Source organism: Rhynchophorus ferrugineus, unplaced genomic scaffold (genome assembly GCF_030347505.1).
Source record: "Rhynchophorus ferrugineus isolate W39M unplaced genomic scaffold, kcgeb_rfMv2 rfM10, whole genome shotgun sequence".
NCBI classification, from domain to species: domain Eukaryota; kingdom Metazoa; phylum Arthropoda; class Insecta; order Coleoptera; family Curculionidae; genus Rhynchophorus; species Rhynchophorus ferrugineus.
In genome coordinates this window covers 133,405-146,678 of record NW_027472589.1, presented here as the reverse complement: position 1 = coordinate 146,678, position 13,274 = coordinate 133,405, and the positions used below count along the sequence as shown (strand labels likewise).

The following is a 13,274-nucleotide window of genomic DNA, read 5'->3' as shown; positions in this document are numbered from 1 at the left end:
TTTATTTGAAAAAGAAATTTTTAAAAGCCGTATAGGCAACCAGTGACATCGAGTTTGGTATCATCCTTAGACAAACATAAATATTTATCGATAATTAAGGTTTGGATGGGTACACAAGATATAGAAAAATTATCAATGTTTTGTGGATGGGTATTTAATTATTACATTATTTATGAATAGTCTTGTGTAAAAGTGACGAAAATTCGACCAAGTAGAGCTCAATTGTTTTGAACATTTTCCGTTGAGTTAACTGGCATGCGACGTTGTGACATCTTGTCAGCTGCGTCTCGCTGAATTTAAATTTAACCCTACATGTCTCGTTTATAAATAATATTGTGTATCATCTTTATTAAACGTTTTCGCTTACAAAATGAGTCGGACTGAAACGAAATTTAATGTGGACTCTCTTGTCGATGTCTTACAAAATACGAAAGTGTCACCAAGCGGTGTTAGTTTTGCTGGAAAATCATTGAAATTAAACACGGAAGAAGATGGTATGTGGAAATGTATTAATTGATGAAAAGTGGTGTAATTAATCAGATTGTTTTTTTTTGCTAGCCAGACTTGTGGTCGAGGAAATTAATAGATGCAAAGAGTTGCAGTTCCTTAACCTAGAAGGTAATACACTAGGCGTCGAGGCTTCGAAATGTATAGCGCAAGCCTTGGAGAAACATCCGGAATTCAAAAGGGCGCTATGGAAGGATATGTTTACCGGGAGGTTAAAATCGGAAATCCCCAAATGTCTGGTGCGTATCATAGATCAAAGAAAAACATGTTTCAATCTTTTTTTTCCAGCAATTCTTGGGGGACGGTTTAGTAACAGCCGGCATACGTCTCACTGAGTTAGATCTAAGCGACAATGCCTTTGGTCCCATCGGCGTGGAAGGTCTGGCCTCTTTATTGAGAAGTCCAACTTGTTATGCTTTGGAGGAACTGCGATTGAACAATAATGGATTAGGTTTGGAGGTTATGTGACTGAGAGAAAAATATTTGAACTAAAATTTTTAGGTATTGGTGGTGGGAAACTACTGGCCTCAGCTCTGACAGACTGCTATAATTCTAGCAAAGCCTTGGGTAAACCTTTGGCGCTTAAGGTTTTTATAGCAGGAAGGAATCGACTTGAAAATGATGGAGCTAAAGCATTAGCTAATGTATTTAAGGTAAGTGATCATTCAGTAAATATTTGAGGAATTCAATGTAATAAAATATAATATGAGCTACAGAGACAACTGATTGATTACTGGTGATTAGTTACAGATGAATTATATTAGTAAGATGTTTTGACAGTCATGAAACTATGATTTTGTACCATTTTTCTGCCTTTGCTATCATTTTCGTTCAAATAATCGTATATAATGAATCACTAGATATTACAATTATTATTGTTTGCCTGTTACAACATTCTTTAAAAGATTTCAACATCGATAGTTAAGTGTTTATCCCCTTTAGATGATCAGAACCTTGGAGGAGATCGCCATGCCTCAAAACGGTATTTATCACGTAGGCATATCTGCTTTATCCAAAGCCTTCACTCACAATCCCAATCTGCAAATCCTAAATTTAAACGACAACACTATCGGCGTCAAGGGAGCCGCCGCCATAGCCAAGGCCCTACCGGTGTTACAAAACTTGAGAGAGATCAACTTTGGAGACTGTCTGTTGAAGACCCAAGGAGCATCCGCCTTGGCGCAGGGTATGTTCCGCCTCTCCCGCAAACGGGAACTAGCCTAACGACTTTTTTGCTATGTAGCTCTGAAGCCGAAACACGGAAATCTGGAACAACTTATTTTGGGCTACAACGAAATCAAGAAACAGGGAGGTTTCGATGTGGCCGACGCGATAGCGAATAAGACCAAACTTAAGAACCTCGTCCTGGATGGTAATCAGTTTGGTGATGACGGTGCGGACGAACTGAGGGACAAACTGAAGAAAATTGGTATGTCTCTGATGCAGGGTTCTAGAATGGTGAGTTATTGTGACGGGTAATTGCAGGAAAATTGCACGTGCTGGCACCCATGGATAATAATGAAGAGGAAGATTCCGAGGAGGACGAGGAGGGAGAGGACGACAAAGAAGACGAGACTGAAAGCGGGGATAGTGAAGCGGAGGAAGGCAGTCACACAAAATCAATGAGCAAAGGGTCCGTATCGGTATTTGAGCTTTTATGCGGCAAAAGTGCCGAAACGATTCTGAACGAGGCCAAGGTACTGTGATTTAATCGATACTGAACCGTCGTTAGTGTTTTTTTTTCTTTACTTGTTTTACAGAGAAACGATGACATACATTTAGACAATTACCTCTCCATTTTAATGAAGGTGGCATCACTGAGCGACAACTCAGAACCGGACGTGGCGCAAACATCTCAAAGAGTCACCGACACTTTGTACGAAAATCTGTTTACCTGGGCTCGGAAGAAGGACGTGCTGTCACATGTCAATAACAGCCTTCTCGTCAACACGGGATTGATAAAGGTGAGTAGAAAAGGATAAGGGCGCGTTTGTTCATATCGAGCGGATCATATTTTTTTAACATATACTACTATCAGTTGTTAAATTATAACGCTTGTTCCAGTTTCTTCTGAAATTATTAATAATATGTCATCCATCCAATATTTAAATCCCTAATTACAACAATATTAAATCCGAAGTTTGACAGATATCAAATATATTTAATCCAAGACAGCTCTGACGGTGTCACGGACAGGCGAAGTCAACGAAAATTGTTCCTTTTATTGCAAATTGCCTTAACATAGAAACTAAATCCCGTGCAACGTTCTACATTAAAAAGAAATGTATATGTCACAATCTCAATATGAGCTATTATAAGTAAAAATATGATCTCTCTATATCTTGTAGAAATCATCCTACAACTGCACACCTACACAGATATCTCGAACTTCTCACGCCTATTTGACCATTTTTTTCAGAGTGAGGATAAAAAGTTCAAACCAATGTGGAATTTATCAGGTTGTTTGAGTTCTCTCCAAAAACTAACCACTGCCAACTACGTTCCTGATAGCACTAAAGATACAATGAAAGTATTTTTGAGTAAAAAGATGTAATTATTATAAGTGTTTAGGTTATATCGTCATCATTTTACGTATTATCTTGTTAATATATTTTTCCATTAAACCATTTGCTTTTTTTGTGTATTTTAAATATTTCAAATTTACAATAACAACCGATAAAAATGTACTAATATATATTCAACTCAAATCTTTGGCATTATAATTATATAACCAAAACCTTAGCAATGCCAGCTGCGATCCCCATAGCATATATTCTTAAATTGAATGTATGCATTGTTGCCAATTTGCTTAGATATATCTACTTTATACAGCTACAGTTTCTTTGATTTAATTAGCGACTATTATAATTTATTGATATCCTAACTAAACTAACGGATTTAATTTAATTTTACCCTTCTTAATATTCATTAAACTTTAATTAATTCACTATATCCATGATAGGTAAATACAATTCATTTCATCAGGTAACAATATGAGCTGCGATATAGGCTTTCTTTAATGTTTTGGCGGCTGCCCTGTTTAAATATAAAATGTAACGTTAACCTTCTTACTTTACATATTTCCATTAAGTGTTTTGTGTCATACGAAAAAAATACTCTTAAATTTGCTTAAATTCACTTTAATAACATAAAATGGGCACTATATTTATATTCAATTCAGTCTTTGTTTTATATTTATAAAAATATAGATGTATAGATAGATTTACACATAAATTTTCATGGTTCTTTCAATATTGGTTCTACAAATTGGACATAAATAATTGTAATATCCCAATTCATGGCTACACTCCAAACACAGGCATAAATGTTTGCAGGGCAGTAACAGCACACACTTATTTCTTTCTTGACATATTATGCAGTATGTATCAGAATGGTTTAGGCTTGAATCTCCTCCTACCATTTTCAAAGTCCTATATAAAGGTCTGGCTTCTGTATGGCTGATAGCAGATTGTCTCTGCACTTGCACATGGTATGGCTGAGTCCATCTCCTTTGAATCAACACTTGAGCTGACCGCAGTATTCTTTGAAGCTTGGAGTATTGTCTTCCGGCCCATACAATGACTTTCCTCAATTGTTGTTTGACATACAATCCAATTATGGCATAAAATTGAGCAAAAATATAACCAAAACTCAAAGCTACAGCTAAACCAGCTAAAGACTCTAAAGGTACATCAATAACAAACACTATGGTATTATAAATTATAGATTTGATGCCAATAAACCACCTGTAACATATGTCTGACACTTCTATTGCAAAATTTTGTATGAAAGATGCCCCCAAAACATAAGCATAATACAGTAATATTGGTGGTAGAGTTATAAGAAACCAAATACCAGATCCGAAGAGAACTATAACAAGTTTAATTAAAACACAGGCTTGGATGACTAAATTGTAAATATTTAACAATCCTTGAACCAGAAAATTTGAAACTGAGATTAAAACATTAATACCCAGAAGAAGACTAGATGTTAGTTTGCAATAAATCACATTAAAGCCATTCAAGAGCCCATCACATGTTCCTAGAACGAAGTGAAATATTTGTTGAATATAGTGGACGATATCTTGCAAAAACACCCCAACGGATTCACTAAGCACTGAAAAAGCTCCGAACAAGCTCCGGATTATCTGACTGAGATAAAATAGTACACAATGGATGGTTGTTACTAAAAACTGCCCTGTCTTGATGCTATATGATAGCAGATAATATACAGATGATCCTGCCAAATTAGCAAGGGAAACTAAACTTTGTAACATTGTAACAAGGCATACTTCTACCGTTAAAAAATAAAAAGTAAGGTTATGTTCGCATGTTTGGCGCAAAATATTCAAATTTAGATTTATTTGTTTTTTAATTTACCCAGGTCAGCCAAAAAGAATGTCGCCATTCTATCGATGCAAAAAAATATAGATATTTTACGAAAAACATATGGTCGATACATCGATATTTTTTATTCAGAATAAATTAAATATAATTTTTAATAAACTTTTGGTACTTCATTTTAAAAAATAATAACTAACTTTTAAGAGATTTAAAAAAAACTTTAGGCTAATAGGTAATATTTCACAGTTTTTATTTGTTCTTAAAGATTTTCCTCCGATATATCGATATTTCTCTCGGTGGCTATCACCTACATTGTATTGGCTCCATTGTACTATAGAAAAATGCATTGTACTGAATTATAGAAAATAGGAGTGTCGGCCCGAGAAAAAATTATCGATATATCATATAAAAAATATTAACATTTTTTTACATACTAAATAAACTAAACCTTTAAAATTACGTCTCTATTTTACAATGTTTTTTATGATACTTAAGAAATATCTTCATTTTTATTTATTTAAATATCGGCTGAAAAAATATCGAAATAAAAGTCAAAAAAAATTGCTTAAATATCGATATCGTTTTGGTGTCCCTAATAGGAAACACAACATTTATTAGTTTATTTTTTATATTGTTATATATTTGAAATTATGATAATATTATTTAAAAATCAAAAAGCAAAGCGAGAAAAATTTTTCACCTAAATTATTTTTGAGGAAATTCAAGTTCATTTAAAGGGACACATTTTTATTTCACGTCCAATTCAAAATAGATCGCATAAATATAGGTTTGTTATTTAATTCATATCAGTGATTTAACTAAAATACATTTATTAGTTTATTTTAAGAAGAAGGTCGTTGTCATAACCCAACTAATTCAAAAGGCAAATATTGTTTAACTTAAAATTTCCATTAGTAAAATGAATAGCATAGGAGAAGCTTGCAATGATCTGAAAAAAGAGTACGACGATTGTTTTAATTCCTGGTTCTCCGAACATTTTTTAAAAGGTCGTACCAACGATTCGGTTTGCGCCCCCTTATTTAAAGTTTATCAACATTGTGTAAAGGTAAATTAGCTCTTTTGTTAGTTTTTTCAAACCCACAATACTTTTGTTAATTTAAGAAAGCTATGAAAGAACACAATCTGGATTACAATGAAGTTAAAAAGGATCTATTGGGAACAGAACATGAAAAAAAGCCGCCTTCTGAACACAAAAGCTCAAAGTCCTAGCGAATCTTGTAGGTTATTATAGCAGAATTTGTTTTTATTTTTTTAGTTATTGATACAGATGATATTGCATTGTTTCACTTGAATCAAAATGACAATAATGTGATTAAAAGTGAACAAAAAGTACTTTTTAAGTTATAGGAAGAATAAAGTTATTCCTTTTTAATTTATTTATTTATTTGGCAACAATCTGACCTCTAGAAAAAAATATACAAATAAATACAATACAAAAATGGGAGAATTAAATAAAATAACTTAAAACAATAAGTTTTTTTACAAATTTTTAATATGACTCGGGGGTATTGGTATATCAAATACCACAGGTAGATTGTTGGGGATGTAATTGATGTCGCAAGTTGATGCATTGATGAATATTATTTTTCCATCTGAGGTTACTCCGTATCCTGAAACAGAAATTTTGCAATAGTTACAATTTTTATAAATTATGTAAAAGTACCTTCATGTATATGACCAAAGACATGATACTTTGGCTGTACTCGGTGCTGTACAGTTGATAACAGTTCTGTACACCCTGCCCTCACTCCAGAACAAACCAAGTCACCATGCCCCAAAGGAGGTGTATGTGTTATCAGTACATCAATACCAACTGGTATCAGATTCCATTTAGATAGACATTCTTCACCTCTTGGCAGATTAAATGCCCAATTACCAAATTCCGGTTGCCTGCATTGCAGAAATAACATATTGTTACAAAGCTAAGTGTGTTTCTGAAAACCACCTCACCATGGTGTTCCATATATTTTAATTCCACAAATATCTATGCCAGAATCTTCAAGATACACACAATTAGTTAAATACTGCCTAATATTGGCAGTGTTAACAGCATCACTTATGTTGTCTTTGGTTTTTCCATAATGGGGCACTTCATCTGTGATATCCTTAGGCTTGGACTCGATCTTTTTTTTAAAGGAGTTGGTGAATTTTTCATCAAAGCTCAGTTCATGGTTTCCGGCTATTACTATTTTGTATTTATGGGGTAATCCTCCTTTAAATTGCCTCAGCATCAGAATTTAAATTATAAAAAAAACTGTAGTGTAAATTTACCTAGCCATTTGTTAAACGCAATGACCTCGTCTTTTTGCCCGCATTTCGTGAAGTCCCCAGCGTGAATAAATACGTCCCCGTCTGGTATATCGAACATGATATTCCGAATCAAAGAATGCGTATCGCTCATACATACAAACCGAAGCTTGCTCGGTTCGACCGGTTTTTGCGGTATTTTAACGTTCAGTTTATATATTTTCTGTTGCTTACTGATTTCCTTCCATGCAGCAGTCGGCCTTTCAGCCATAGGATGAACTGCTATTTGCTTTTCCATTTTCTGTTCACGTATATACTCCGCACTGAACACTAGCCTTGAAAGGCGCCTTCTAAAAACAACATGATATGCAATATTTTGATTGTTCGCTACGTTCCTGTATAAATAATTCGATAAAATTTTAATTTGACACACAAATACAGATTAGTTTATCTCATTTTGCAACAAAAAACCATAATTAGTATAGGGTGATTTCAAAAACATGCCTTTAAACGTCATTATCGATTTAAAGTGACAGTAGAGATGTGCAACCTCGAATTTTTTTATTGCATTTTTAGAGATCTCTTTAAGGATTATTTTATTTAAAAGCAAACTGTACTTTTTATTGAAAAATATATGTAATAAATTTACGCTCTTAATAGGTGTGGGATTAAAATGTATTTATTACTGACGCAATCGTTAAAACCCTTCACTAAGATCCTTAAGTACAAGTTACTGTCACAAAAAAATAAAACATTTTTTCCACAAAACACAGAGGAATATTTTCAATATTTATAATTTCAATAATTATAATTCTCAATATTTTATGATTTTTTCTATGCGAATGCAAACCCTCTTGGCTTGTTTTTCTATAGTTGATTTTTATGGGACATTTTTAAACCTATTTTTTAAATTAGATAAAACCGTTTTGTATGGATCATTGATTTCCATTGCTGTTTTTGGTATCCTAAAGGCTCTCTTAATATTTGGGGACATTAAAATTAAATTCTGTACTAAGCCGTAAGCACTAGACGTTGTCCAATATAATGTCAAACACTAAAACATGTAAAAGTGATGATGCTGAAGATCTGAATATTAAAATATGCTACTCACTGAAGGTACTGCGGCAGCAAAAGGAATCATCAAAACACTTATAAACCTGAAAGTGTTTGTTAAATATTTCTGAATTTTTGTTGGTGAACTTGTTTGCAATCTAGATAACTGCTGGAGCTTAAAATACATATACTTTACAAGTATTTCTCACAGGGTTGTTTAAATTTACCTCAATAATGAGTAGATTAATTATTCCCAAAGCTACAGGCAATATCCAGGAGTGATCTGGGATTGTTAAGTTGGGAATAAATGAAAATCCACCCAGAGATAATTCAGTAAAAGTCAATTGTGCTTGTAAATCCCGATTTGGAAGCATATACACCAAATTTCTCAAGGAAACAGATAAAGACACCCACATTGGTATTTGAAACCAAAATAATATGGTAGATTTGAAAGGATGGCAGTTGTCTCTCACTATTAAGTTGTTCCATTGTTTCCTCAGCTACAAGTCAAGTATAAAATTCACAATCCCCAAGGCAAAATCACATACAGATCTGTTGTAAGTAGCTCTGGCTGTTCTTTCATCCCAACCATATAGTTTCACAGCAATTGCAGTTTCCTTCTTTAATTCATTTACTAGATAAGGTAATTCTTGCTTTAAATTCTCTAATTTTGCTAAAATATATTGTTGATATACAGCCAAAGGAAGCGTAACTACTGTCCTACAAAGTCATCATTGTAGTTAACAAGCAGATTTATGGAAAGCCTTAAAATAAGCACCTTAAAATAATAGTTGAACATATTATGGTTGCCCACCATGGCAAACCAGTCATATCATGGACATTTATTAAAAAACTCTGACACCATTTGACCGTTGCGGATTCCGATAAAAATTTGAACAAGCCAGTTTGTGTCTGGACAAATAATTCCACTTGTGACTGAAGGGAATAGTGTCTTTTTTGAAATACACCTGACTGCTTCTTCAAAACACTATCAAATAAACAACTTATATAAGGTGCACTAACATGTTTTAATGAGTTACACGTTCGAAGGTCCGTAGCGTAACCCCTTTTCGAATTTTCATTCAATAATAAACTGTTTTGTTGACCTAAATATCTATTTTCGTACGTCTTCACAAGAAATATCCGAGGATCCTGATGTTGCAATGGTAGAGAGCGACAACGTCGAATTATTTTGATCATCCTGGTAACTAGGTATAAAGCCGTTGCGAAATTTTTCAATAGTTACCACATAAAATGTCCTCAAACAAGCTTAAATCTGGTTTTCTCTATTTTGGACGATGATGTAAAACTGTAGGTTATGTTTACAATTCTCTATCGGGGGGTATGTTGCCATTATGTGCAGGTAGGTTTGTGGTAATTATTATACGCTTATTTGAAATTGATCCTAAGGCAATATACTCATTTTATACCAGGACAGTGATATTTTCTAGATATAATTCCGTATTTACCAGTTTTCGTTCTGCGCTATATTATTATTCATGATGAATATATTTTAATCCCGTTTCATTCAACCTGTTATTTTCCAGAGATTTGACAACGCGGGATATTTTTGGCCTATATCCTGACAGCTGATGTAATTTTTTTTATAACTCTCGGTGGCGTATCTGTGATTTGATCTAAGTTTTCTGTATATTTTGATCGTTTTTCTTTAGTAGAAAAAAATTGATAGCCATTCCTTTTAATTTGAATATGAAATTGGCGCAAAAATCACGGTCTGAACTTATTTCCTAGGATGTATGTTTAAATATCTTGGTTTTGTCGAACGGTTTGTGTATAAACATTGCGAAATTTGTTTCCTTCTGTGGATACGGTCGGTGTATTTTCTTTTAAATTTTAGTTGGGTGTTATTTAATAGTTCGTCATTGCGCAGTGAGTAGCATTACGATTATTTGTCCCATAAACTAGAAATTGTCTGAAATTAAACATTTGTTTCTTGTTTATAGGTTATTACTTTTTATTTAAGTCAACATGGGGGGCAGACTTTCGACACAAAATATTGTCGATAATGTAACAAGCCTTGTTACGGGGAGGAAAAGGAAATATTCCGAATCCGAGGACGAGGAAGTAAACAAAGTTATTGAGATTGCTTTACATACACCAAAGAAGTAATTTACTGTATGTAACATGGGCTTGATGTGAGTTTACTGCTGTCTTTTTCAGGAAAAAGTTATTGTGTACCGCCCAGTATATATATCAAGCCTTATTTTTGGAAGGTAAAAACTCGGACGTGACAGTCTGCGCTTTAGGAAAGGAACATCATTTACACAGAGTTTATCTATGCCAAAGCCCCTATTTTGCAAGTATGTTTAGTGGGTCCTGGCTAGAAACAACTCAAAAATACATTACTATAGACATAGTGGATCCCCTGATCACATTAGACTGTAAATATTTACAAATACCAGGTTTACATACCGGTTGTCATTACCCTTGTTTAAAATTTTCCAGCTTTGCAGGTAGTTTTTGGTTCATTGTATAATTCAGACATAGCATTAAACCCCTTGGAGATTGTTCCGATATTAGCTACAGCCACCATGTTTCAATTGGATGGTCTTATTGAAGAGTGTACAGAAGTTATGATGGAAACAATCAATCCGAAGGTAAGAGAGTTAATGATGATTGAGATACAATGGGAACTACTGAAACATTCATCAGTTGAAAAAAGTTGCTTTAAGTATTTTCTTTGTTGCCAAACTGGGTATTTGCCTTATAATATGGTGGTGGCCATTTTAAATGTCTTTATTTGAGCTCACAAATTTAATACACAAAAAAAAATAAAAAAGTGGTTAAGTTTGTTAATCTACTCTTAAAATTAATTGGTTATATTAATATTGTACAGTATTATCAGTTTATGCAAATCAAGCAGTCAAACATCTTAATTATTCATATACAAATTCAGGCAAAAGGGTGGTAGCTGTATAATGAAAATTTTGTAATAAACAGATGATATCGCATACCCTTCAATTACAAGGACAAGTACTAGACCTTAGCAGTGCAGTACCTGGCAGTACTATACATAACAGACATAATTAACTTTCTGGTACTAATTTTGAGAGAAAAAAAGAAAGAGATATTTGATAATAAATATTCAATACAAACTAACATATAACCAATAATAACCATTTCCTTCTTTAGTAAAGTATGTAGTAAATAATAAATATTTTGAAATTACTATTTAAATATATATTCAAGCAGCCTTTAGGAACTAGAACGTATTCAAAATTTCTCAACGCTGAATGATCTACCATCCACCAACCATCTTTGTATTTAATCGGCTTTTGTTTTTTTATAGACTGCACTGGACTATTACGAAGCTGCCTGTCAATACGGAGACAAAAAACTGCAGGAGGCCTGTTTCAGATGGTTTTTGATCAATCTAATGCCGCATTATTTTAATCATTCTCACACTGAACTAAGCACCATCCCCGTATCTTTGATGACAAAACTGGTCGCTCATCCCGATTTGTTTGTGATCCAAACTGAATACTCTATCTACGTCATGCTAAAGTATTGGATGTACCTGATACATCATAAAGACGACAAGGAGACAAACATTTCCAATGTTAACGAGTACTTTTGCTCCAGATCTGGTGAGTACTTTCGTTATTCGACGCAATATGGATAATTGTGACTTGCTTCCGCCACAGATAAAACGCCGTATTTGTATTGCACGGAGGGCAGAGGCTTCATACCGGTCTTTCAGGGTTTGCGGCTGCAAAACCTTATCTCCCACCTGTTGGACGTCCTGCTGATCACCCGAGACAACATCATCCCGAAGTCCTGGCTGAACCCGGTGATACTGCAGCAGTGGAGGAACGTCCTGCGGGTCAATCAGAACGAGGATAAAGGGTGAGTCTCCCGCACGGCTACCGTATCATTTTCCCGCACGAATCCGTGATTCCGCAGGCCCCACGACATATCCGACGATCAGTTCCTAAAAGACTGCCTACGCTGCGGCCGGGTGATCAAATCCAAGGACAGACACGTGTGGCGGTGGACGGGTTTCCACTTCGGCATTGATCTGCTGATGATCAGCGACGAGTCCAAGCTCTCCATCAAAAGGAACCAGCGGGCTGAGTCGGAGAACGTGTTGCTCAGTTTCCAGCCAACGCGACACGTCGCCATCCGTGTGACGGTCGTGAGGCTCAACGAGCAGAAGCAGATCATCTACTCCAAACAGTCGGACGTTCAGAAAATCAACATGAGTAAAGGAGGCGAGGTCCAGATTATGACCCTGGATAAAGACCTGGAGTATCCGATTTTCATATCGGCCAACATCATGTACACTTGCCCGGAGACGGTATAACCGACGCTCTACATAAGAGGGCGGAGTTCGCTTGTTATTTTATATATATATGCATACGTATATATTTAGTCATATTCTATCTGCTTTAAGACATGGTGATATGGGTTTCCATTAAAGATTTCTCCAGGGGCTGCAAGAATCTTCATTTTTCTTCATAGTTCTTCTAGTCAGGGTCAGTATACATGTTACGTGTATACGGGGCGAATAATTGTTTTCCAGTGCCATTGTATGTTCTTTTAATTTTACATGTATATATGTGTTTGTAAGTATATACGCACACGCATATTCACTTGACAGTGGCGTCGTTTTTATTACGTAACTAAAGTCGAGTTGTTTGAAAACGACGTTACATTATCGTATTTTTTTATATCTATATATGCATATATATATATATTTTCTATCTTGTATATAACATGTTGTTTTTTGTAAATACATATATTTTGTACTTATAGTACCTGCTTTCTAACATGTATCGAATCGGAGTTCTTCCTTTGTGCCGTGCATGGAATATCCTTAATTACCGACAGGCATATTTAGTATGTGTACCATTTCCATGACCACCGCCAGCGATAACGCGTTGAAATGCGTTAATTTTGAATTTTTAAGAAATGCCGGCTAAGACTTTTAAAAGTGCCCTTAATCAGTCTGTAAAACCAAATAGATTCTTAAATATACTATTGATGAGAGAACAAACGTGTCTTTTATTTTGTCCTGGGGATCTTTTATGACGAATGCAATAAAAGTAATATATAATTGGTCAAATTATTATCATAAAATCC

At 34.6% G+C, this 13,274-nt stretch overlaps 6 protein-coding genes across 10 annotated transcripts; 3 read left to right on the top strand and 3 right to left on the bottom strand.

The window, feature by feature from the left end:
• Positions 1 to 257: 257 nt before the first annotated feature.
• On the top strand, positions 258 to 3,131 carry RanGAP (Ran GTPase activating protein). Of its 2 annotated transcripts, none has more exons than XM_076416815.1 (9): positions 258 to 494; positions 559 to 746; positions 796 to 958; positions 1,009 to 1,160; positions 1,450 to 1,693; positions 1,751 to 1,936; positions 1,993 to 2,204; positions 2,268 to 2,471; positions 2,856 to 3,131. In XM_076416815.1, the coding sequence occupies exons 1-9, from the start codon at positions 371 to 373 to the stop codon at positions 2,973 to 2,975; spliced, it is 1,593 nt and encodes a 530-aa protein (XP_076272930.1). In that variant the 5' UTR covers positions 258 to 370; the 3' UTR covers positions 2,976 to 3,131. The 2 variants fall into 2 exon arrangements, with proteins under 2 accessions (XP_076272930.1, XP_076272928.1); XM_076416813.1 differs by having other exon boundaries at positions 260 to 494; positions 2,927 to 3,131.
• A 500-nt stretch (positions 3,132 to 3,631) lies between these two features.
• LOC143204259 (uncharacterized) lies at positions 3,632 to 4,866 on the bottom strand. The gene has a single exon (XM_076416798.1). It carries the CDS (start codon positions 4,781 to 4,783, stop codon positions 3,731 to 3,733), a length of 1,053 nt encoding a protein of 350 aa, XP_076272913.1. The 5' UTR covers positions 4,784 to 4,866; the 3' UTR covers positions 3,632 to 3,730.
• Positions 4,867 to 5,514: 648 nt separating this feature from the next.
• On the top strand, positions 5,515 to 6,243 carry LOC143204258 (TP53-regulated inhibitor of apoptosis 1). 3 transcript variants are annotated; one of them, XM_076416796.1, is made up of 3 exons: positions 5,515 to 5,637; positions 5,701 to 5,916; positions 5,973 to 6,243. In XM_076416796.1, exons 2-3 carry the CDS (start codon positions 5,770 to 5,772, stop codon positions 6,078 to 6,080), a joined length of 255 nt encoding a protein of 84 aa, XP_076272911.1. In that variant the 5' UTR covers positions 5,515 to 5,637; positions 5,701 to 5,769; the 3' UTR covers positions 6,081 to 6,243. The 3 variants fall into 3 exon arrangements, with proteins under 3 accessions (XP_076272911.1, XP_076272910.1, XP_076272912.1); XM_076416795.1 differs by having other exon boundaries at positions 5,527 to 5,637; positions 5,687 to 5,916; XM_076416797.1 differs by having other exon boundaries at positions 5,621 to 5,637; positions 5,698 to 5,916.
• Positions 6,237 to 7,632, bottom strand: LOC143204257 (UPF0046 protein T07D4.2). Its single transcript, XM_076416794.1, has 4 exons — positions 7,143 to 7,632; positions 6,822 to 7,083; positions 6,535 to 6,761; positions 6,237 to 6,481 (listed from the first exon to the last, which is right to left on the bottom strand). The coding sequence occupies exons 1-4, from the start codon at positions 7,414 to 7,416 to the stop codon at positions 6,351 to 6,353; spliced, it is 894 nt and encodes a 297-aa protein (XP_076272909.1). The 5' UTR covers positions 7,417 to 7,632; the 3' UTR covers positions 6,237 to 6,350.
• A 143-nt stretch (positions 7,633 to 7,775) lies between these two features.
• Positions 7,776 to 9,494, bottom strand: LOC143204256 (cytochrome c oxidase assembly protein COX18, mitochondrial). Of its 2 annotated transcripts, XM_076416793.1 has the most exons (6): positions 9,214 to 9,494; positions 8,950 to 9,159; positions 8,720 to 8,891; positions 8,399 to 8,671; positions 8,230 to 8,346; positions 7,776 to 8,172 (listed from the first exon to the last, which is right to left on the bottom strand). In XM_076416793.1, exons 1-6 carry the CDS (start codon positions 9,369 to 9,371, stop codon positions 7,999 to 8,001), a joined length of 1,104 nt encoding a protein of 367 aa, XP_076272908.1. In that variant the 5' UTR covers positions 9,372 to 9,494; the 3' UTR covers positions 7,776 to 7,998. The 2 variants fall into 2 exon arrangements, with proteins under 2 accessions (XP_076272908.1, XP_076272906.1); XM_076416791.1 differs by having other exon boundaries at positions 8,950 to 9,494.
• Positions 9,495 to 9,760: 266 nt separating this feature from the next.
• Positions 9,761 to 13,188, top strand: gcl (germ cell-less). Its single transcript, XM_076416790.1, has 7 exons — positions 9,761 to 10,061; positions 10,136 to 10,297; positions 10,353 to 10,573; positions 10,638 to 10,789; positions 11,482 to 11,779; positions 11,837 to 12,038; positions 12,096 to 13,188. The coding sequence occupies exons 2-7, from the start codon at positions 10,161 to 10,163 to the stop codon at positions 12,493 to 12,495; spliced, it is 1,410 nt and encodes a 469-aa protein (XP_076272905.1). The 5' UTR covers positions 9,761 to 10,061; positions 10,136 to 10,160; the 3' UTR covers positions 12,496 to 13,188.
• The last annotated feature ends 86 nt before the right edge of the window (positions 13,189 to 13,274 follow it).

Bases quoted from the DNA above. Each gene is read 5' to 3' on its own strand.
- RanGAP (XM_076416813.1), top strand. From the start codon at position 371: ATGAGTCGGACTGAAACGAAATTTAATGTGGACTCTCTTGTCGATGTC. The intron at 959-1,008 runs GTTTGGAGGTTA...TAAAATTTTTAG, and splicing joins ATTGAACAATAATGGATTAG to GTATTGGTGGTGGGAAACTA. The intron at 2,205-2,267 runs GTACTGTGATTT...CTTGTTTTACAG, and splicing joins CGATTCTGAACGAGGCCAAG to AGAAACGATGACATACATTT.
- LOC143204259 (XM_076416798.1), bottom strand. From the start codon at position 4,783: ATGTTACAAAGTTTAGTTTCCCTTGCTAATTTGGCAGGATCATCTGTA.
- LOC143204258 (XM_076416796.1), top strand. From the start codon at position 5,770: ATGAATAGCATAGGAGAAGCTTGCAATGATCTGAAAAAAGAGTACGAC. The intron at 5,917-5,972 runs GTAAATTAGCTC...TGTTAATTTAAG, and splicing joins TTTATCAACATTGTGTAAAG to AAAGCTATGAAAGAACACAA.
- LOC143204257 (XM_076416794.1), bottom strand. From the start codon at position 7,416: ATGGAAAAGCAAATAGCAGTTCATCCTATGGCTGAAAGGCCGACTGCT. The intron at 6,762-6,821 runs GTGAGGTGGTTT...TCTGCAATGCAG, and splicing joins AAAATATATGGAACACCATG to GCAACCGGAATTTGGTAATT. The intron at 6,482-6,534 runs GTACTTTTACAT...TTTCTGTTTCAG, and splicing joins CTTTGGTCATATACATGAAG to GATACGGAGTAACCTCAGAT.
- LOC143204256 (XM_076416791.1), bottom strand. From the start codon at position 9,371: ATGATCAAAATAATTCGACGTTGTCGCTCTCTACCATTGCAACATCAG. The intron at 8,892-8,949 runs GTGCTTATTTTA...ATGACTTTGTAG, and splicing joins TGTTCAACTATTATTTTAAG to GACAGTAGTTACGCTTCCTT. The intron at 8,173-8,229 runs GTGAGTAGCATA...TACATGTTTTAG, and splicing joins TTGCTGCCGCAGTACCTTCA to TGTTTGACATTATATTGGAC.
- gcl (XM_076416790.1), top strand. From the start codon at position 10,161: ATGGGGGGCAGACTTTCGACACAAAATATTGTCGATAATGTAACAAGC. The intron at 10,790-11,481 runs GTAAGAGAGTTA...GTTTTTTTATAG, and splicing joins TGGAAACAATCAATCCGAAG to ACTGCACTGGACTATTACGA. The intron at 11,780-11,836 runs GTGAGTACTTTC...CTTCCGCCACAG, and splicing joins GTACTTTTGCTCCAGATCTG to ATAAAACGCCGTATTTGTAT.